Source organism: Lissotriton vulgaris, chromosome 9 (genome assembly GCF_964263255.1).
Source record: "Lissotriton vulgaris chromosome 9, aLisVul1.2, whole genome shotgun sequence".
NCBI lineage: Eukaryota > Metazoa > Chordata > Amphibia > Caudata > Salamandridae > Lissotriton > Lissotriton vulgaris.
In genome coordinates, this window is record NC_141697.1 from 64335807 (window position 1) to 64360433 (window position 24627).

General features: G+C 43.9%; 1 protein-coding gene across 5 annotated transcripts in view; it reads left to right on the forward strand.

The window, feature by feature from the left end:
• Positions 1-24627, forward strand: part of RYR3 (ryanodine receptor 3) — a 1864151-nt gene that overhangs the window by 854411 nt on the left and 985113 nt on the right. For all 5 annotated transcript variants that reach the window (XM_086937034.1, XM_086937032.1, XM_086937031.1 and 2 more), the window contains 2 exons: positions 3739-3876; positions 10746-11019. In XM_086937034.1, the coding sequence (XP_086793160.1) occupies positions 3739-3876; positions 10746-11019 (412 nt within the window). The remainder of the gene's footprint in view (positions 1-3738; positions 3877-10745; positions 11020-24627) is intronic.

Consider the following 24627-nt stretch of genomic DNA (forward strand, 5'->3'; position numbering starts at 1 on the left):
TGCTCAAAATCAATCTTTCTGAGAAGGAATATATATAATGGATCCTTCTACCTCCATATAAGTAAGGTCTCAGGTTTTTTGATATAAGATGGACTTCATAAACTTCCCACTTTCCGTAGTCTATGGTGCTGACGTTTCTTTTATTAATTTTCACCACTTCAGTTCTGACAGCTAGTATTGGTTTTCATGTCCAACCATTTGCATAAAGTTACTATCCTTCTTAAAAATTCCCTCATGGGGTTGATATTGTTAAAATCTGGGAGCCTGTTCGGTATCCCACTTTCTTCAAAGCATCCACCGCCTTTATAAATGTACCGTGACACTCATTCCTCCAAGACACGTAACGTCTGCCGAAAGGGGGGTTCTGTTCGGAAATGAAAAGTGGAAGTCTAGGCCTCCATGTATATGGAGGTTATGCCCCTACAGGACCAGTCCACAGAAGATTTAGGGGAACCATCCAAGTACCCACAGGAGGTCAATTCCTTCACTGTCCCCCAGATGGTGCAGGGGGTCCAGCACCATTAGCCTTCAAGAAACAAGCCCTAGTCCCGGGTTGCCAACTGAAAAGAGACATCAGTGAGTCCATCTTTGCAGTGGGTCGAGTGTTTCTCCCTCCTACATTTGGGCATTGCTCTGACATCGCTTCTCCCAAATCCTGACTGTTCTCAAAGGTTTCTCCCTCGTGCAGGGGTATTTAAGTGAGTGTCAACAGTTTTATAGAAGCTAAGCACCTCTACCCAATCATAGGGTAACACATCATCATTCCACTCTTGCGCCCCAAACCTCTTGCACTACATGTTGGGAATTTCCAAGATGGTGCCATCAAGTGGTCTGTTGCATCCTCCGAGAGCCTAATCTCTGCCTCCAACTGACAGAGCTTGCTGGTCCCTTCTCTTCAAAACTTTAAAGAGCAGCCATCCTCCGACTGGCTCTAGAGGTCTGGCTACCCAACTTTGTTTCTGAGGTATTGAGCATTCCCAGGTGAAGTGTGAAAATAGTTAGCACAAGCAGGTTTCATTTCCCACCCTTTCCTTCCCCCAGAGCAGACCTATTTACTGGCTAACTTGCCCTAGTATGTGAGGTGGCATTTGATCCTCCAGATATCAGAGTAATAAATGTGGCCCTGTGGGGTGATTTAAAGGCCTGAATGTAATCAGAAACGATGTCATAGAAAATGTATAAATCTTGCAACGCCATAAGGAGTGCATTTATGTCATGTCAGTTCTACATTTAGGCTCCTGATTGACTATAATATGGGTGTCACACTCGTCTTGAGGTATAACTGTGGCAAACCAGTACTTTGGAATAGTTTTCACTCATAGTATATAGTACAGTAAGTCTCTACATACTTCACTGAAGCATTATATATCTGCATACTCCCTCTAATAACTCACACAGATCTAGAGCCACTTACCAGCATAGAGGAGCTATGAAAAGTGTCCAAATCCAGTCTATCACATGCAATATTTAAAAGGTGGGAAATAATGTAACCACCAGAAATAATATTACTGAAGGTAAGTAACTTTATTTTTCCTCATACATTCCATTCCTGTTGTTATTAGTCACAGCTAGGTGTTACACACAGCAATTCTTCTAGCATGAATGAAAGTACCACATTTTAGGGTTGCATGACAGACCGGTTCTTGTGCAAGCACTCCAACACTCAGGTCTAGTGTAAAATGTCTGAGCTCCATCATATACTAAGATTTGAAACATTCTGGCTTCTCTTCTAGGGGATACTCATCAATAGTCATAAGCACTAACTAGTGCAGTCCACATGCGGGGACCCCGGAACATTAACAATAATATATGCATATATAACTATATATATATATATATATATATATATATATATATATATATATATATATATATCAGTGAGCAAGGACTTCACGTCCGAAACGCGTCTGAGGGCTTGTACCAGTGAAAAATAAATACATTTTTGGTAATTTGAAAGACTGACTTCGGTCACATTTCTTGCAGTTTGCGTACCTGTCAGTGCTACCAGGCACTTCCAGGCAAGTTTGGAGTTTCATATATATATATATATATGTACATGCATCTATATTCTAGATATATGCATAATATATATATATATATATATATATATATATATATATATATATATATATATATATATATATATATATATAAAATAATATGCATATTTCTAGAATATAGACTGGGGTAACGAAAAGTGAGGGGGCCTCCCTGCACTGTACTTAGGGGGGCCCCGTCTGGGCTCAATCAGGAGCTCTTCCAGCCAGAGTTCAGTGCCGAGGGGGCCCCTTGGAGCTAGGGGCCCCCCCGCACCGCATGGGCTGCGGGAGCCTGTGTTACGCCCCTGAGAATATAGACACATGTATATGCATATGCAGCCTCAACTTCAAAGCTAGGTTCAAATATACCAATATCGCATTGTATTTTTCATTTGAAAAAACATCATATAAATAACATTTCCAAGATATAGAGAAAATGTACTCTCAACTTGTTTGAAGAAAACACAGCCTGCATTTTCACAGAAAAAGGCAAGGTGATAGCAGGCAGATTAGTCTAGAAAGGCTGCATATAGAACACTCAAAGTAAAACTGGTGCTGTGCCTCCAGAACCTCCAGGCTCCCATCATACCCCACAGGTGATAGTTAGGTCAGGTCTTTCGACATTGTGAAAATATATTCCATAATAAAACATGGTATTCATTCGGGGAGGAGGGAGGGTTGCTTATCACTTTAGTGAGTATACCTCTGGAAGAGAACTAGGATTACAGGTAAGTAACTTATCCTTCTCTGCCAGGGGATACTCATCAATAGTCATAAGCTCTGCATTAAGTAGCAAGCCCATCCCTGAACCCCGCGGACGAATACCTGCATAGCTAATATTGAATATTACAATCATCCAAATAAATTCCTCAAGGATACTTTCCCAAACCGAGCATCCGCTTGAGTATCAGAATCTAAGCAGTAATGGCCGGCAAAGGTGTGAACCGACCGCCATGTAGCTGCTTTACATATCTCTTGAAAAGGTACATTTTTAAGCATAGCGATAATAGCGGCTTTACCCCTTGTAGAATGAGCCCTTGGCTTGCCAGTGAGCTGTTTGTGAGCTAGGATAATAGCAAATTAATCGTATTAAGGCCCTTCACACCTCATTCTAAGTTGCATGGTACTGAAGGGATAAGTTTACAATTCCCATGCAGTAATTCCACCCAGTGCCATGTACTTAGAGGTTAAACCCCAAGAAATGGGGAATGAAAGTGTGGAAGCTTTTTTTCTGGTTGTAAAAACCACACAGGGTTTCTAGTTCTGTGGGGTTTAACATGTACATTTACTATCCTCTCGGAGCAGATTATAAACACATGCAGGGACTTCTGGGTGGGGTGGAATTCGGGGTGGGGCTAGTAAGGGAGGAAAGGTATTTTTTCTGGCAAGGGGAGGATTGTATTCTCAGCCTTCAAAAGAAAATTTGGAACTGATGCTTGGCTGTAGCCAAAGCCTTGTACAGCAGGGAAAATTCGAGTCTGGTTTTCGCACACTCGGAGAAACCAGGTGTGGAAAAACCAACCCACTAGGAATCAGGCAGAGGGGAATTCCATGGGGTAACTCAGCTCCGCCTAATTCATACTGAGGGCCTTAATGTGTAATACATGCCCCTTAGCCAGTCCAGTTTCACAGCTAAATGGTGCATGGGGGGAAGCAACAGTGTTGTTTTGACTTGAATGGCATTGTGGTCTTCTTTCAGGCATTCCATTGGAGGAGGAAGAGGAAGAAGAGGAAGATACCTCATGGTCTGGGCGGCTGCGGTCGCTGATATACAAAATCAAGGGTCGACCCATGACTGAAGAGAAAGACCCTGCTGAGGAGGAAGAGCCCATCCCGAGTAAGTCTCACAAGGACTTCCAACAGTCCTCTCACTCTTGGCATCCAAGCTTGGAAGACCCCATTAAGACTCAGGAGGGGAGTTGGGGAGTGGCACATTCCATTTATGATATAAAGAGCAGCATACAGGTCCTGTTTTGATACAGTTGTATATTTAACCCCCCAATGATACATCTTACACACTTGTCAGCTGAGTATGGACATGATATGGAGTTTCAAGGAGAACATTGGTTTTTAGGCAATATACAGACTTTCATATGTAAAACAAGCAATAAAACAGATTCCTGACCCTTAAAGTGCATTAATAAATAAAGTAGCAGCCCTGAATATGTTCCTCTCTGTTCATGCCCGACATCTTCTTCCGTGCATAACCGATGCCATGGTTGCTTTGATACTGTCATCATGGCAACAGTCCTTAGTTCTTCTAGGTGATCAGAGACAGACAGGCCTGGAGACAAATGTGTAAATTGTACAGCACAAACTTTCCCTAAGAGGCTGATCAATTGCTCCTTGCTACCACACTTTCAGACCAATCAGCTCTTTGGCAAACCTTCTCATGGGTCCTATTAGGCAGCCTGTGTGTTTGATGCACAGTGTGCTGGAAGCATCTCACACTTTTATTTATTTTGAAGGTTTTATATAGCACTAGCTCCACCCAAAGGGTATCAGAGCGCTTTTCATAACAATGGTAATACTCAGGGAAGCAGCAAAATCAGTGCACGAAAACAAATGTAACAGTTGGTTAGATAAAGATTAGAAGCGTAGATCCAAGAGGCTTGCTATCCAGAGTGACTACTCTATCATGGCAACAAGCAACTGTACACTCGGTCTCTTCTAGTCTATCAGTAATCCTTAAAAACCAAAGGTTAATCCCCCATGATCCATTATAATGTCTAAAAGTAAATCTTAATAGGAAAAAGCACCTTATTAGAGTGTGAGCTAAAGACTTTCCTAATACCAGCCTGTGCCACCTCGACCCTTTCCTACCCTGCTCAGGCTTCTGCCCAGCTCTAATAAAACACTTAAATACAGGGCTCAGATTACAAGAACTACTGACATTTGGGAAGAGAAAATAGCTGCTTGCTTATAGCAGCCAAGCCCAGAGTTCCAGCTGTCACTGTCCAGGGGCATGTGCAGAGATACCTGGGATCCCACAGACTGAACACAGAAATATGGTCTTGTAATTGAAAATTCTGTAAGTGTATTTACATACACTGTTTGTTTGCATATTGTAAAGTATTGTGAAGACAGCAGCATGCACGCCTTGACACTGCACCAGGATCTGACACATAAGGCCTTACTGAGCAATAGAAATAAAAGTATTTGTTCTCCAGTGACATTGGCAAGCACATATGAGTAATTGTAGTTGCTACCATAAACAAAGCTGGAGACCAAAGAGAGACAATCCCAGGGCACTATTTGTTTTGCTGCTATTTTGTATGTAGTCTTATAGCCACATGAGGAATGGTCACATCTGTCTAACTCCGTGGTGTTCTTCGTGCTGGGGAAACCATGAATCATCCAGCCATTCTGATACGGGTTTAGGTGTAGTACTGGGTTGTGTCACACCATTACAAACAGAGCCAAAGACTTGATGAAGACCATGGGTGAGTCAACGCCAAGTGCCAGGACCTGCAATGTAAGTTGACTCTTGACGCCTACAACTAGGATTCTTTGATGTGGATTCCTGACTAGAATTTGCAGGGTAAGCGTTCTGAAGAAATACAGACATCAAGGGCCTTATTTACAGTTTGGCTGATGGGTTACTCCATCACAAACGTGACTTATATCACATCTGCCTTATTATAAGTGGCACATGTAATAAGGCCGGCAGGATATCCCTTGCATTCTTGATGGAGTAACCCCTATCTCAAACTCGAAATCAGGCCCTAGGACTTCTCCTAGATTGATCAAAGGAAGAATTACCTTCAGGTGCTCTATCATAAAATCCCTAAATGTTATGAAACTCTTGACTCTTCTTCGGATTTATGATCATGAGGTAATCAACCAAGGCCAAAGACCCCAGAGTGATATGCCCAGTCCCTTCTCTGTACTTGGGACAATAACAACATCTGTTTTATAAACTAACAAGTCAAGTCAAGTCAAAAGTGCTTTATTCGAGTAATTACTCATAAAAGCAGACAAACAAACATATAATAAAATACAATTAAATTACAAAGTCAAGATGACTTAAAGCACAGTCACATTAAAAAGGGAGTATTTCCTCATTTAAAAAACAAATTTCATCAACTTATAAAAAATCAAGGTGCAAAGTTCATATTATAAAAACGTACATGATTTTAAATAAGTTTTCATCAGAAGAACTCCAGGCATGGGATCAGGGAATAGATAAACTAGCAGTCCCTGTGCAGTTAGGCAGAGAGTCACCTCTGGCTAAGAGGTTTAATAAAAGGCAGATGTACTTACTCCATCGGTCGGTGTCGTCTAAGAAGACATCTGCCGGGACACCATCGTTACCCGGAGCTCTGCCCCTATGGACAGATTTCAAAGCAGACTGGATTTCGCCTAGCACAAAAATGTCTTCGTCTGCAAACACATAAGTTTGATTAATATTACTAACAGGCTGACCCCTAGAAGAGTACTGCTCTTTAAAAAACGTAACCCAGGCGTCGTGAGGGACATTGTTATTAGGAGGCTCTGAAGGTCTATCATGTCCCCATTTGACGATGTGCCAGAATTGTCTAGAATTTTTACTTTCACTAGCACATCTCAATTTCTGCCAATGTTCTTCGTCCCAATCTTTTTTTGCCCTGGCGATACAATTTTTGTAGTGCTTTCTAGCAGACCGAGTCTCAGACAGATTGTTATTTTTGATTGCAACTCCTAGTTTCAATCTTGCTTTCCTGCAATCTTGGTTATACCACTTTGCTGCTTTAAATGGACAAACCTTGTTGTTTCGTATGGGCTTTAAAAAAAATGTTTTAACTTCGTCAAAAAGTGACGTGTGAACATTTTTAGCCTCAACCTGTCCATTTTCTAAATCAGTGATATTTTCCAGTGCCTGAATGGCTTTGTCTGCAGCTGCACCTATCTTTTCCAGGGCCTGCTGGTCCGTCTTAACACCGGACCATCTAAGCCTACGCATATTGTTGGATTGTGTAATCGTTGGCGGCACAAGTAGATTACAATTCGGTGGAAGGTTTACATTAGATGTCCACCAATTATGTGATACGCATAGCGGGTCATGATCACTTTCAATTCTGGCAGTGACTACCATATCAATAAGGGATGGCCATAGCGATATACTACAAATAACGTAGTCAATACGACTTTTACTTCGACCATTATTAAATGTCATGGCGAGTACACGGTCAGATTGGGTTCGGCCGTTCAGGGCACGTAACCCATGCTCCAAGCACATGGCATTTAGCCCTAAGATATCAGCTGTCCATCTGGTTATCGGGGGGGACTCAAGTGTGGGAATGTCCCAAAGTTTGTCTTCCTCAGATCCCAGGGGAAAATCACTAGTGATTAGAGGTTCAAATGTCCTATTCAGGTCACCTGCAATTAGGATGTTTTTTCCTGCAGATTCAATCTCAAGAATGTTAGAAAGGCTCATAAGAACCTCGGATCTACCTTTACTACCACCTCTGGCATAGATATTATATACATCCATGGAGAGGGGTAGATCACTGGACAGTCGTATAAGCTGAATATCTTTTTGGTCGAGTTCCACATTTTTTACAGTAATCTTTAAGGACTGCCTAATCCATATGGTAAGGCCCCCCATAGGTCGCCCTTTAGGACCCTTGGTGGCCGGAACATGAAAGTTTAGATACCCCAAAGCAAAAGTAGTCTCACACGCCCAAGTCTCTTGAAAAATACAGAGGTCAAACCTATTTATAAATTCAAACCATTCTGCACTTTCCATTTTAGAAGATATACCTGCTACATTCCATGAGAGGATATTTCCAGAAACTGGAGTTGTAGGCAAACCATTGGTTGTTGAGCACATGTCTGGCACATTAACCCCTAAGCCCTGCCCTTCAGACGTAATATTCGGTGCCCTAGTTTGATCAACAATCATGGGCCCCAACGGGCTAGTTGTTATAGGGTAATGAGCCAAGCATGATGAACTCAAGGCATGAGCAGGTGCAATCACAGCATTACAATTAGGTGGTAGTCAATCACAGTCACTTAAATTGGTTAATGATGAAAAACGATTTTCTAGCCCCAGACCCCAGTCAACTGAGGCCACATCCTTCCTCCCCCTCTTAGTCACAATGTTCCATTTAGTTCTTAGAATACTAGAATTTGGTCCGCTTCCCTTTCTTGGATAAAAGAAGTCCAAAGTCAAAGGAACAATTGAAGTTGTTCGCCTTTGTGGTGGCAGGATATTTGGTAGGATGTTAGGCAAGACCCCAGGGTCAGAGAAGTGAAGAACAACACACTCCCCTTTAAACTTTTTTACCCTATCCCCTATCCACTGAACCCTTCGCGCTTTAACAAGCTCTTCTGAAAGTTGCTGCTTTCCCCAAGGAGTAATTACCATGTTGGTGGTTAACCATGATAAAGATTTATTTCGTAGAGATGATGCTGTTTCCCTCTCACCTTGAGCCAAAGCTGGAACATTGGCAAGGACAAGTACCAGTGGGGACGCTTCAACCACTAATTCAAAAGTCCCGTTTTCGATAAACGTGTCTTCAGCAGCAGGAACAGGGATTGAGGCAGTATGAGAATCACCTGGGATAGGATTATTGCTTGCCATTGGGATGGTCGTTACCGGGGCAGTGACAGTGTTAAGACCACCAATGGCCGCGATTACCGATTTATTGACAGATTCCTCTATCTTTATGAGAGCATTTTCTGATGCTTTCCCAGTCTCATCTATTGATTTTAGAAGTAAACCTTCCAGACGGTTGACCTCAGAGGTTAGCTTGTCTATTTTGCTAACTAAGGGCTTCATTGCACCTTTGATTTTTGAGTCCAGTAAGGTCATCAATTTATTAAATTGAGCGTTCGAGAGTGTAATATACGCTTCACTAGCCAAATCATGCTCCTCTTCCTCAGAGTATTTCCTCGGAGGGTTTGCTACTCGGTTCTTGGCTGACCTAAGGCATTCCCGTTTACCCAGAATCGGTGCTGGTGGAGAGATAGATTGATCCTGGCTAATAGTAATATCAGCCAGTACCTTATTGGCACTCAGATCTTCTGCTACAGCAACAGTACCACTTGGCTGAATAGTAATAGTGTCTGAGAACAAATCTGGGGTGGCACTATTAGTGCTGTTATTTATTAAAAGGCCAAAAGGGTCATCATCCTCAATGTCGATGAAAGGGGATTGAACAGATGGGTCTATTCCCAAGGAGGCTCTTCTATCAAGATTGATTTTTTCTACTACTTGCACCAGATAATTTTCCATAGTGTTAGTAGGCGTTGGTAGTTTTTTAGGGGGCATAATAAACTGTGTGGACGATCAGAGTCAATATAACTTACGTATCCGGCTGGTCGGCAGTGTCACAGCACGTCAACAGCAGTTCCAGGGCGGAGAGCAGAAGAGACCAGGCCCAACCCAACCTTGTCCAGCCTCAGACGGCCTCAGACGGCCCGCCCTTTGCCCGGGCTTAGCCCGGCTGCTCCCGCGCGCTTCCCGCGACGCGGGGGGAGTGCCGGTGTTAAATGCGCCTCCGGGCGCCAAAGATCGCGTCACGGTGGGCGTGGCCAACACGCCAGGGATTCTGGGGGCTGTGGTCCTCCCGCTCCGCGGCCGCTAGTAGATGGCGTGGAATGCGGCGGCGGCGAGGTCCAAACAACAGCGCCCCAGGTCAGCAGGCAAGCAGACACTCTGTCGGCAGGATGAAAGGACTCCTCCTGGCAAGCTCCGGTATGCAAGGTATCTCCCCCGCTCTGCCGGGGGAGTGCCGGTGTTAAATGCGCCTCCGGGCGCCAAAGATCGCGTCACGGTGGGCGTGGCCAACACGCCAGGGATTCTGGGGGCTGTGGTCCTCCCGCTCCGCGGCCGCTAGTAGATGGCGTGGAATGCGGCGGCGGCGAGGTCCAAACAACAGCGCCCCAGGTCAGCAGGCAAGCAGACACTCTGTCGGCAGGATGAAAGGACTCCTCCTGGCAAGCTCCGGTATGCAAGGTATCTCCCCCCTAACTTCAACACAACCTCCACAGGTACGTCCAGTTGGCTGAAGTTCTGTTGCCAAAGCATAGGGACAAGGATGGAATTAGGAGACAGAGAGTTGAATTTGGTCGAATAGCAGTCCCTGATGATATTGAGAACCCACGTGTCTCATACAATTTTTTTCCAAGCCTTCTTAAAAACATGTTTATTTCTTAATAGAGCAGTTCTACTAGAAATGTGATGCACTGTAACATAGTGATAGAGTAAGTCATTGGTGGCAGAATGGTAGACGAGAGACTCGAAGAAGGCACTGGTTGAGTAATACACAAAGTGCATATAGTATATAGTACACATTGCACATATTTACATTATATATATTACAACTTAAGGCATAAGGAGAAGAACAGATCTGAACAGATTCTCTCAGTTGTGAGTTGATTAAACAGCATCTCATTCTGCTAAAGGTCAGCATCCTAACCATTAGATCACATCTCCTGCTTCCCACTAGGGTTAAATCAGCCTGTCCGTCATAGATTAAACAAGTTGCATTGCATTTTGTAGTCATTATTCCATAACATATAGCACTAGATAGAGCTGGAAAGCAAATCAATTTGCTATATAATAGTCACTATCATTGCTCCAGGTAATCTCTAGTTGTCCCTGCTGGTTGTAGTTCAATCTGGCCTCCTTCCTCAGATGTGATTTTTTGGGCTATACCCTGATGTCGTGCTGTAACGCATCCTCATGGCTCTTTGTTTTTCTGTTTTCCTATCTTACAGCAACACTAAAAGAGCTTATTTCACAGACCATGGTACACTGGGCACAGGAGGACCATCTCCAGGACCCGGAGCTGGTACGACTCATGTACTGCCTCTTGCGTCGACAGTACGATGGTATTGGGGAACAGCTGAGGGCCATGAGGAAGACCTACTCGATCAGCGCTGCCTCAGTCCAGGATTCCATCAACCTTCTAGACTCCCTGGGCCAAATTCGTTCTCTCCTGAGTGTCCGGATGGGTAAAGAAGAGGAAGTGCTAATGATACATGGTTTAGGGTAAGGAATCCTCCTCACACCTCTTTGACCACTTATCTTCTGTTTGCGGAATGGATATCCCTTCAGTGCTAATTTTTTTTCCCTAAGTTTGTATTTGCTTGTTTACAGACATAGACCTAAAAATGTCAATACTAATAAATGACCATAAATGCAGACACTAGTCACAGCTAAAAACATTTGTCACCACAGGGGATATCTATTCATATTCATCAGTACTTTAGAGCCCCCCCCTACTTGCTGGATCCCAGATGACTTTTGAAACTAACATAGACCTTTCACTAAAAATATTATTTTTTTCTTATTATAACTAAAACTATTTCTCAACATATTGAATGTATAGTGGCCAAGTTTCATTTACATTTCTTTACAAAAGTCACCAATTCAAATCTAAAATGAAAGGCCACTAAATACAGAATAGTGAGAAGAAAAACTCTTTCACCTGCCTTTTTTAAAAGAATATTTAGACAAATCAATATAACTGGATAGGCTGCAACTGAAAGAAAGCTTGAAAATGGAATTGTTCTTTATATAAAGCATATTCAACCCTCCCATAATAGAAGCGTATCACAGTATTGGGCCTTTCGCTTTAACACTGGGAAATATAGCACTTGATGACTTGAGGAACCCTATATGAACCAATGATCATGTGAGTATTCAAGTATTCACTTCTGCTCCCCCCTTTCTGAGCCAAGCAGACCAGCCCTGTTCTCAATTCAAAGCTTGGCCTCCCCTAGGTACTCACACAGATATGGGTTTGGGGAGTTCATGTACTAGCTTTGGAGCCAATTGTAATGGAATAAACAACATTTTATGTTGGGGTATTACAGGCATCAAATCCAGTTTGTCTGCATTGACATTGACATTTGTATCTTTCAAGAAACCTGGGCCACTGAGCCAGCCTACAAACTGGGATATACCACATATTATGGGAATGCTCTTCTATCTGTCCATGGTAGGGCATCTGGGGGCCTGCTCATTTCGAATCAACTTAAATAACGCTATTGAGGTCTTAGACATTTTATCAGCTGGCATACTTGGACTAAAAATGCACTACTCTAGGGGGTTTGTATGTACATTTATAATGTCTATTGTAGGCCGAGGAACAAGGGTGCAGAAACACCTACCTTGGATATTCTACAACATTCTGTTTCCTCGATTGATCCTAAGCACCAAGTAGTCATAGGACGAGACCTCAACATAAATCTTGAACCCGTGTATGGGTATGATATGTTTCTCGACGAGGAAGACGAGAGCTGGGGCACACCTGCCTTTAATACCAAGAAATTTGTTCAGTCTACTGTGGCACCAATGCAAGTAGTCCAGTTTACAGCAACAAATGGGTTGAGAGCATGTAATGGAAGGTCTTTCTCCGACAAACAGGGATCCCCACTTTTAGGACAGGCCCATCCGTATCCAAACTAGACTCTTCTAATTAAAGTTACAATGTGGGATAGTTTGATAGACTTTCACAATGATCATGGAGAGAAGAGTGACCACTACCGTCTTCATGCTAAACTCCTCTCTCGAACCTCCCAGTACCCCAGTACCAGTATTTATAAATCCACTAATGGCAAACAACCACAGGTTCATTAAATGTTCAACAGTGATAGCAAATCAAGATACCATTGTTAAAGACATTATGAAGGCTTTATTGACCTTCTTATCTGCTCCAACTACACCAATACCTATAGAAAATAAATACCAGACGTACACACTACCCAGACAATATCCCTGAAAAAGATTTTGACTAAAACCCCACAAAAAAAAACCCTGGTTATGTTCCATTGTGAGGAAAGTAATCTGTGGTACACAAAAGGATACTGTAATGCAAAAAATGCATTGATAACTGCATTAAAAAGGAGGTCCTAATTTAACAGGGGCATGTAAGGAAACAACCAAAATAGCAAAGAGAGCCTGGGAGGATACATGCTGGTGTGATTTAGTGATGGCTGCCAAAATGGGGACAATGCACTTTTTGGGAAAGTATTGCTAATGTGAGTAGGTTCTCAAACCCTCACATAGGGTGTCACCTGAACCCAACTGTATGGATAGGACACTTCACTTGCCTGTATGAATCTCCTCCTATTGACATTCCACCATATCTTTATGTCTCTTCAGAGGAAATCTCCCCTAAACCCTACTTTTCTATTGAGGAGACTAGAAGTGCAGAAGCCTCAATCAAACAGGGCAGAGCCCCAGGTCCAGATAAAATCCCAGGCGATCTATACTGCCTCGATCTGTCTATATGGGCTCCGTATTTAAATTGTTTGACTAATGCTGTAGCGGAGGGAGCCCCTATACCCGACACATGGCAAGGCGCAGAAATTATACCCGTTTTTAAAAAGGGGATAAGGGGCTTCTGACAAACTATTGGCCTATTAACCTCCTGGATACTGCCCAAAAGGTGTATGACAGACAATTCCTCGATAAGCTCAATGAGTGGATTCAGTGAAGGGAAATTATGATCCCATATCAAGCAAGGTTTAGACCGAAAGTCGATACCATTGATCAAGTCTTAAAGCTGTTGCTTATCCTTTGGAAGTACACTAAACTTAGAGAAGGACACACGTACATTGCATTTGTTGATCTCAGTTCAGCCTTTGATCTTGTGCCTAGAGGGCTATTGTGGGCATACTTAAAGAAACTGGGAATGCCTGCAACGTTAGTTGGGCAAATAACAAATCTCCTTCAGAACAAACTGCCCAAATTCGTGGGGCCCCTGGGGGCAACTATGTGACAAGATTGCAATCTGTAGAGGTGTGAGGGAGGGTTGCGTTGCCCCAGTATTGGAACTTTCATAGATTCCCATAGCTTGTATCGTTCCCCGGCGTCGGAATGGGAGTCTCGGTAACAAAATAACATAGCAGTAGGTACAAAAGAGAAAGAAAAAGGCCTAGGCCTCATCCCCTTTTGTAGCATATCCACCTCTTTTTGCAAAAGAGACCAAAACTAAGCAACAGCCAATCAGAATAGCCTCACCCCATAGAACCCTCCTGAGAGAACCTCAGAGCCTCAGATTTTCTACCGCACGTTGTGCTAAGGGAGTCTTCTTTGAGCTCTGCTCACTTCAACTCTTTTTGAGGATTTTCCCAGCATTTTGTCTTCAGGATTGTTAGGTGTTTCATCTAGAAATGTCTGACAAAGAGAAGAAAGCCCTTTTTAAGGCTTGTTCCACTTGTGGCAAGAAAAGGCTGTATGTGGAAGACAGGCATAAGGACTGCATTTATTGCCTGTATCCAGATCATAAGGCTGCGGACTGCAAGATCTGCCGCACCTTCTCTTCAAAGACCCTCCGGGATCATGAGGGTCGCCTCCTCACTTGGCTCCAGAAATTAAAGTCAAGGAAGGAAACTCTGTCAAGTGACAGTGAGGACTCTTCATCTGCAGCCTCATCTAGAAAGTCAGTCAAAAGGGGTAGGGCTTCCCCTTCACCTTCTACAGAACGTCCAGTTAATGCCTCAAAGAAGACCCCTTGTGAGTCTGAGAGCCGGAGTCCTAGTAAATCTCCTCACCACGGTGTAAAGGAGAGGGAAGGACTATCTACAGCTACAGCAGTGGTGGAGGCTGTTAAGACTTCAAGAAGTCCTCTTCTCTGTTATCTGTGAAGTCAGAGAAAGGTTCCAAGTCGTCGACGATGCTGCAGAAGACTTCGTTGATGAAGGCTTCTAAATTGCAGGTGGGAAAAGTTACACCGTCGTTGGGCTCGTCGACTGTGCCGTTGGCGTCAACGGGAGCGTTGACGACGGTTACGGCGATGTCGACGAAAGTATCAACAGCAACGAAGACGAGGATGTCGTCGACGGCAGTGGTGACGATGGTGTTGTCGACGAGAGCTTCGACGACGACGCCCATCTCGTCGTCGGCGATTCAACCTTCGATGGTGGATCTTCCGTCGACGACCTCGTCGACGAGTTTTTCTCTGACATCACCATCGCCGACAGTACCTTCGATGATGTCTTCGTCGGCGGAGAGGATCACTATTTCCTTGAAAAGGATAACACCGGTCATGACTTCTCCAAGGAGGGTTACCCCCTTGCCTCCCGCACTGTTACTTGAGGAAGAAGAGAATTCTGATGGGGGTGATTTTGCTAATGCACATAGTCCTTCTCAGTTGTTGGTGAAGTACCAAGACACTGATTCTGAGGGCGAGTATCTTCATGAATGCTCTTACCAGCAGTCTTATCGACGTCAAGAGAGCGCAGGCCAGGAGATGGTGTCAGTTCCTTCTACCCTCTTGGCAGATCTCCATGGCATGTTACAGGATTATAGGGCCAGGTGTTCTCAGGCTCCGCCTCCTGTTCCCTCTGTCCTGGCAATACAAACTATACCTGCTCACATGGCTTCAACAGGTGTTTTCTCAGCCACAGACACCTGTTCCAAGTTTACCTCCAGTGATCCAGGACGTTCATGATGATTCCTCGGATGGGTATCAGGATGAATATAACAGGCCTAGGGATATCCAACTTCCCTGTCTGGCTGAAGAGGATCGCAATTTTATGGATAGCAAGCTTACAGTGGATGAGATAGCTTTGGCTGTGCGCTCTTTGAACTCTGGGAAAGCAATGGGTCCCAATGGTCTTCCGATCGAGTTATATAAGTTGCGACCAGACAGGATTGCCCCGTTTCTGAGAGATATGTTTTTGGAAGCTCGAGAGCGCGGGGTTCTGCCCCTTGATCAGGGAGTGGCCTCAATAGTGGTTATACCCAAGGACGGGAAGCCTAGATCTTGTTGTGCGTCATACAGACCGATTTCGTTACTAAATGCGGAGCCTAAGATATTGGCTAAAGTGTTGTCCAATAGGGTGATCAAGGTTATTAGTGAACTGGTACATCCTGATCATTCTGGCTTTATTCCCCATAGGAATACGGCATTAAATCTGCGTAGATTACACAGAGTTCTTGCGAGGGCACACACCCTACGAGAACCAGCAGTACTAGCGTCACTTGACGCCACAATGGCTTTTGACACGGTGGAGTGGCCATATCTGTGGGCTGTTTTGGCTAAGTTTGGCTTTGATCCTGAGTTTGTTGGCTGGGTGAAGCTCCTGTATACAGATCCGCTTGCCCAGGTTGTCGTAAACAATCGGGTCTCAGCGCCATTTTGTCTTGGGCGGGGCACTAGACAGGGATTTCCGCTATCTCCCCTTCTGTTCTCGTTGGCACTAGAGCCCCTGGCGGCTTGGATCCGCTGGGAGCCCTCGATAAAGGGTATCCGTTGGTCTCCGCAATTTGAGGATCAAATTTCTTTATATGCCGACGATATACTACTTTATTTGACTTCCCCCAGGAAATCCCTTAACGTTGTCTGTGATGTTTTAGTCTCCTATGGTAGAAACTCTGGATTGATAGTAAATTGGACGAAATCCTATCTCTACGTGTTATAAGGCGAGGTTCTTGACCTGCCGCGTAACTGTCCTATACAGAGAGCTAGAGACGGATTTAAATACCTTGGAATCTATATTACTCTTGATCCCAAGGTTCAAGATGCTAAGAACCTTCTTCCTCCGTTGACTCGCTCAAAAAACGATGTTACGATCTGGAGGAAACTCCCACTTTCACTATTAGGCCGTGCAGCCTTATTTAAAATGATGTCTTTGCCGCGGTTCCTTTATGCCCTTCAAAATACTATGGTGTGGTACCGGCTAGCTACTTTCGGGAAGTGGAGGGATTGCAGCTTAGTCTGCTTTGGGATGGTCAATCACGTATAGCGCTGGCTAAGTTGACTCTCCCATGGTACGATAGGGGAATTGCTCTCCCTGATATTAAAAGGTACTATTGGGCAACGCAATTGGGAGCTATAAATCATGGCACATATGGGTCTAATACGGATCCAGGCTACGCAATGGATAGATGGCTACTCCCTGCTGGTAATTACAACAGTTTTTTAGAAAACAAGTGCCACCCCCACCAATTCTCAGTGCTCTTTACTACGAGCAAACAAATCAAAAATGAATTACAGATTTGTTTGGTATATTTATTTTTACCTTTTGTTTTAGAAATTTCAACGTATAAACTCAGACGAGTTGTCTGAGAAAGACACTCAACATGTGACAACTACTAGACAATAATGCAACAAAAAAGAATATACATCACAAAACTTTCGAAAAAAATTTCAAAAGAAACACACAATTAATATGATACACCTTTCATAGTGAATGATCGTTTGGAAACATTCATTAAATTGATTGGAACATTTACTCAACCAAAAACAATATATCAAATTGATTGGAACATTTACTCAACCAAAAACAATATATCAACTCAATGAAAGAGACACGTTCTGGAAAAACATTGGAAGAATATAGACAAATTAATCATATAGTCAGTGAGACCCAGACATAAATTCTGTATCCTTTGCAAATTCCTCCAATGGTGCCATTGGAGGAATTTGCAAAGGATACAGAATGTATTTCTGGGTCTCACTGACTATATGATTAATTTGTCTATATTCTTCCAATGTTTTTCCAGAACGTGTCTCTTTCATTGAGTTGATATATTGTTTTTGGTTGAGTAAATGTTCCAATCAATTTGATATATTGTTTTTGGTTGAGTAAATGTTCCAATCAATTTAATGAATGTTTCCAAACGATCATTCACTATGAAAGGTGTATCATATTAATTGTGTGTTTCTTTTGAATTTTTTTTCGAAAGTTTTGTGATGTATATTCTTTTTTGTTGCATTATTGTCTAGTAGTTGTCACATGTTGAGTGTCTTTCTCAGACAACTCGTCTGAGTTTATACGTTGAAATTTCTAAAACAAAAGGTAAAAATAAATATACCAAACAAATCTGTAATTCATTTTTGATTTGTTTGCTCGTAGTAAAGAGCACTGAGAATTGGTGGGGGTGGCACTTGTTTTCTAAAAAATTGTATACGGTCCAGCCTACCCTACGTCCCGGGACCTACCTCCTTAACTTTAAACGGTAATTACAACAGAGAGCTTTATACTAGATCTGTGGAGAAAAGTTTAACGGGCCCAACCAGAGTAGCAGTACGTATATGGCATGATGCTACCTGTTCTTTGGGATGGAGGAATCGTTTGACGTTGGCTACTCCGTTATTTGGTTCGGAAATGCTAGGTCGGTTGTGGAACACGAAAGGGTTTGACAAATGGGACTTGATAGGGATCTCTACTGTGGGTGATGTTTGGGCGAAGGGTAAAATGAAGTCATTTGTGGAACTACAAGCCGAGTATGATTTGAAGGGTACCGAATATTTCCCCTATGCACAGGTGAGCCATGCACTGAAATCAATATCCCCTGAGGGGGAGGTTATACCTGAGTCATCCCCATTAGAAGACCGAATATTAGATGGGTACTTACCAGATAGGACCATCTCACTCATTTATAAAAAACTGATAAATCATAGAATTTACCTCTTGACGGATTTAAGGAATAAGTGTATGCAAGAGGGTATTGAACTAGATGATGAAGACTGGCAGTCTGCTGTATCTTCCCCGAAATAAGTCGCTATTCCGGCCAGATTGAGACTTGTCCAATTGAAGATTCTGCATAGGATCTATGTCACCGGTCCCCGTATGGTTGCAATGGGGTTCTTGCAGGATGACTTGTGTAAGCGCGGATGCGGCGGGGTGGGAACGTTCTTCCATATATTGTGGGAATGTCGAGATATGGTGGAGTACTGGAACGGGGTACATGATGCAATGCATGAGGTAACAAATGTGAGGCTCTTACCAGAAGCTAGGAGATGTTTATTGAATGTTTGGGAGCCCACAGACCTCAACGTTGAGCAAACTCAATTGGTTACTCTTGGGAATATGATTGCAAAACGTAATATTGCTCAGCTATGGGGGTCCGCGACAAGTGGAAAGAAAGTATGGACTGGTGCATGTTCCGTGAAAAAACTGTCTATCTGGCTCGAGGCCGCCCTCGAAAATGGAACAATATTTGGGGACCTTGGAACCAATATAGAGGAAACATTTGTACCCCGCCTGCAATCGTTGGGCTGGAATCTACTCTTTCCCGTTGATCCCTATGTGTAAAACTGCCTATTAATTGTATCTCGGTGCTCTCCCCCCTCCCCCCCCCTTCCCTCTATCACCGATATGTTTATACTAGTACTGTACTTGTGAATGACCCTCCACTACCATATGCACTGATGTAATTTGATGATGCCTTTTGTTAATGAAAAGCAATATATATAAAAAAAAAGATAACAGGCCTAACCAAGGTTTGGAATGAGATGATTACGTGATCCCAGGCCCAGCATCTCCTAGTCCAGACCCAGTGGACTCTACCCCGGTGGATATTGGGGGTTTTCACAAGCTGATGGATAGAGCATCTAGTAGGTTCAAACTACCTATGCCTTTGTACAAACAGAGTGCTTCCTCTATGATTTTAAGGAACCCTATAGGAAGGTGACCCGGTCAAAACCCATTGTTAGCCATGTCTGGGAGGAGGGTCTGAAGGCGATGAAAAACCCAGCTACGGTAATCCCAGTTTTGCCATGCCTGGAAAATAAATACAAGGCCCCTGAGGATGGACAGCCGAAACCGGACTCTGTAATATCGCAAGAGGCTCAGAGGAAGTCTTGTAATCCTTCGGCACCCCTGAAAAATCCTCCTGATAAAGAGGGCAGGCGCCTTGATAATGCGGGGAAGAGATTCTCCTCTATGGCAAGTCTTCTGGTGCGAGCGGCATATGCATTGGCGATCCTTTGCAGGTATGATCGCCAATTATGGTGTGATCTATCACCATATTTGGACCAACTTCCCCAGGAGTCCAAGGGGGAGGCCAAGAAGATACTGCAGGAAGGGGAAGCGACATCGGCAGAGGTGATAGACTGTGCCATGGATATTGCCACTACGGCTTTCCGTTCGCTGGCTGGCGCAGCGGTTCTTCGTCGCCAAAGATGGCTCAGGGCGACATGGTTCAGGCCGGAGGTCCACAACAAGATCCTAGACCTCCCTTTTAATGGTGAGGCATTGTTCGGCAAGCACATCGATGATGCCCTCCAAGAGATAAAAAAGGATAAGGAGAAGGCTAGGTCCCTCGGTACTCTTCAGTATCGGAAGGCTCCTTTCAGGGGAGCCAGAGGGAGGAGTACTACTTCATACAGAGGTTCGTACCTACAACACTGGTACTCTTATTATGGATCAACGTCTCAATCGTATCGACAACCTTACCAGCAAAAACAAGGCCAAACCTTGTCTTTCTCTAGGTCCAATGCTAGAGGAAAGCAGAACCGCCAGGGACGTGATACTTCCAAGAGGCAATAGTGGCGCTCTGGCCCTGACTGCTGTCCCACCTCCCCAACAACATCTGTGGGAGGCAGGGTGTCTCAATACCTCCACAACTGGAAACAGATAACATCTGATCGTTGGGTGCTCAACATCATTCAGGAGGGCCATACATTGGAGTTTACTCAGATACCACATTCCAAGCCCCCTGCCATTTCTCCGAAACATCTGCGTCTCTTGCAGCTCGAAGTTCATCAGATGCTCCTCAAGGGAGCTGTGGAGCTGGTTCCCTTATCTCAAAGAGGGAAAGGATTCTATTCCAGGTTCTTCCTGGTAAAGAAGACGCTGGAGAAGTGGCGCCCCATTTTAGATCTCAGGGAGCTAAACACCTATCTAATTTCTCAATCTTTTCGGATGGTTTCGCCCCAGGATATCTTACGTCTCCTCAATCCAGGGGATTTCATGGCCACTCTCAATCGAATATGCGTATTTTCACATACCCATTCACCCAGCTCACAGGAGGTTTCTTCGATTCACAGTAGCCAAGACCCACTTCCAATTCAGGGTTTTACCCTTCGGGCTTCGCTCTACGCCGAGGATCTTTACCAAGGTGCTGGCACCGGTGTCAGCTTTCCTAAGAAAACAGCATTTTCAGGTCTTCTCTTACCTGGACGACTGGTTGCTGAAGGCCCAGTCCAGGGGGGTTGCGGAGGAAACAGTCAAGGCATGTACAAACCTATTCAGGAACCTGGGTCTCACCTTCAACAGGGAGAAGTTGTTTCTCCTCCCTTCCAGGACAGCACGTTTCCTGGGAGCTATCTTGGACACGACTATTGGCAAGGCCTTTCCATCTCCACGAAAGGCAGGAAAAACTGAATTCCATGGCGCATTTGTTGAGAAAAAGAAAGTGTCTTTCGGTACGCTGTTACAAATCCCTTCTAGGAGTGATTTCTTCATGCATTCCTCTGATACCCCACTGCAGATTGCGGATGCGATCTCTTCGGGGAACAGCTAGACAGGTAATGGCGACAAGTTTATGGCTTATTCGACGACAAGGCAGTGATTACTGCGGCAATGAGAAGAGCTGCCTTGTGGTGGACGAGGGAAGAAAACCGATCCCAAGGTCTATCCTTCGTAAGCAATCCAGTTCCTCAAGTGGTAACGACAGATGCCTCACTGGAGGGCTGGGGTGCAGTGCTTCAGGATCTTCAGGTCATCAGGCATTGGTTGCCCCAGCACCGTCAGTTTCACATCAACCTCCTGGAGTTCAGAGCAATCCGGCTGGCGCTGCAGGCGTTTCTTCCACAACTGCAAGGGTCGGCGGTTCTCGTCCGCACGGACAACACCACGGCCATGCACTGCATAAACAAGGAATGGGGTACCAGATCTCTTCCGTTATCTCAAGAAGCCCAAAAAATGTGGGAGTGGGCGATCCTACACGGAATATCGCTACAAGCAGAACATGTACCAGGAGTGCTAAACGAAAAGGCGGACAGACTCAGAAGGCTGTTGTCAGTCAGCCACGAATGGGAACTGAACCAGACAATCTTGGAGGAGATTTTTCATTGGTTTGGCAAACCCTCAATAGATCTCTTTGCCACCCCGATAAACAGAAAATGCCAGTTTTACGCAAGCAGGTTACACCTTCAAGGGTCTCTGGGGAATGTGCTTTCGATAGCTTGGTCAGCATATGAAGCATCCTTTTGAACCGGGCAGACATGACATTTCTTTCGTGGAAACTGGCACTTCTTCTTGCTCTCACATCGGCAAGACGCATTGGAGAATTGCAGGCTCTCGCTATACAGGAACCTATTCTCCAGTTCAAAAGAAATACTGTGATTCTAAGGACTAATCCGAGGTTCATACCCAAAGTACCTTCAGACTTTCATCTCAATGAACCAGTGATTCTCAAGTCTTTCTCAAGTCTTTCTTTCCTCATCCTTCCACACCAGCAGAAAGGTCACTACATTCACTGGATATACAGCGGGGTTTGAAATTTTATCTGGATCGCACCAAGGGATTTTGTAAAACTTCTCAATTATTCATCGCATTTAGTGCTCCTCGCAAGGGCCTTCACCTGTCAAAAGCAGGGTATTGCTAGATGGATCTCCAGTGCCATTCTATACTGTCGCTCTGCAGCATGAAAGCCTCTAGAAGGCAGAGTTAGAACACACGCCACAAGATCCATGGCTTCCTCTACGGCTCTCTTTGCGGGAGTGCAAATTAAAGACAGTATTGGTAACTTTCAAAGATTCCCATGCGCCCACCCTCCTCCCCTGGGAAAGCACAGCCTTCAGCAGATGTGTTTACTGTTACACAACGGCTACGAAAATCTGAGGCTCTGAGGTTCTCTCAGGAGGGTTCTGTGAGGTGAGGCTATTCTGATTGGCTGTTGCTTAGTTTTGGTCTCTTTTGCAAAAAGAGGTGGATATGCTACAAAAGGGAATGAGGCCTAGGCCTTTTTCTTTCTCTTTTGTACCTACTGCTATGTTATTTTGTTACCGATACTCCCATTCCGACGACGGGGAATGATACAAGCTATGGGAATGTGTGAAAGTTACCAATACTGGGGAACCAAAGTTACAGGTAAGTAACTTGTTTTCTTCTAACCCCCAACCTATTCTACCTTTATGTCAACAATGTGGTAGGTGCACTATCAAAGGGGAATATAGATGCACCAAAGATAGATGGGGTGGGGGGTTCCCGCACGACTCTTTGCAGACGATACCTACCTTGTATCCCAGACTGCCCTGGGCATCCAGGTAGTCGTGGCGAACTTTAACGCTTATTGCTTATCCAAGGGTCTTGAAATCAATATTTCCCAAACAAAGTTTATGGCAGTCCTACCCCATAAGGTTTTCAAGCAACATTTAACCCTGTCAAATGAAAGCTTGGAGCAGATACATAGATTTGAATATATGGGAGTAATGCTTGATAGTAAACTATCATGGCTACCCCATATTGAGAAGAGAAGAGCAGTGATTCAGTACCAAGCTTCAGTGATTTATAGGAGATATCAGGGGATAACTTCAAGGGCAGTCCACCACGCTTTTGAACTGTATAAGTTAAATGCCCAATCCACTAATGTATGTAGGGCTGAAATATGGGGCCACTTGAAGTCAGGCCTTCTTACAACTAGCAAAAACAAGTTTGTACACTTGCTCCTCCATCTCCCTACAAGCATTCCCCTAATCCCTACGTTTTTAGATGTTGCTTTAAAAAGAGAGGGGGATCCAGCTAAACGTAGACCCTTATTATATTGAGTAAGACTTTGGATGACTGAGGAGCTGTGCCCATATCGGAAGGCAGTAGAGGAACTGGTAACCCTAGACGCATGCCTTACATTCCCTTGGTTTAAATATATCTGTTATTGGCTTGACAAGTAGGACCTTGCCACTTCTGGACGGACTCTGGTTTGTTGGGAGTCACACCCAAACCACAATTGAAAGCCAGTTACTGGGAGTTCTTCCAGGCAAACCTCCACAGCTCCTCTACTCATGGCAGGCTGACACAACAATTCTTCTCCATCAAGGATACACCCAGATATGAGGTCTTTCTCGACCTACCACTTAAGCAACCAGCAAAATCACTTTACTTAAAAGTCCCCTATGACACACTTGAACTATGATTGTTTATAGCTCGCGGGTTGCTAATGAGAGGTTTGGTAGTACATCTTCTTGCACCCTATGCTCCATGCTACAGAATGAAACAGTACCCAATGTAATGTTTTTCTGTCAAGCATATAAAAAACTAAGAGGGAAGTGGATATGACCCCTATTTAAGACCCCCATGTAAATATCTTAATGTACGAAGGTCTTTAGAGGCACTAAGAATTCTGAGGAGCAACATGTCCTCTTACATATTTTTTGCAGTTAGCAGGTATTTATTTTCAGTCGCCATATAAGGAAAGGTAATGTCTTAAATTTTAATTTGGTAGTTTTTTAACTCTATTTTAAACTAGATAAAACTGAGATTTGCCATGAAAGCCCTTGCCTTGCGGGAACTCAGGAACTAAGACAAGCAGTGTACCTTTAACACGACTGCGACATTAAAATAAGTATATCAGCCATGATATCCTACTCCTACACATCCCATGTACAAGACATACTTTGTTCTAAGCAGCATAGATTCTTAGACTAGGGAGTTTTAACAAATGTTTTATGATGATTTTAATAACGGATTGATCTTAATGATAAAACGTTTTGCTTTTTCTACTTATGTAATTGCAAAAATGGCCTATCTTTTATGTTTGCGTGTTTTATGGCGCAATATTCTGGAAAAAACATATTGCCTGACTGATAATATACAACCAATATCACATCATGCCTGTCATTGACAGTTACTCCATTTCTGTTCTTCCACTGGGGAGAAGGGAGGATTGCTTATGAATTCAATGGAGATTCTCCGA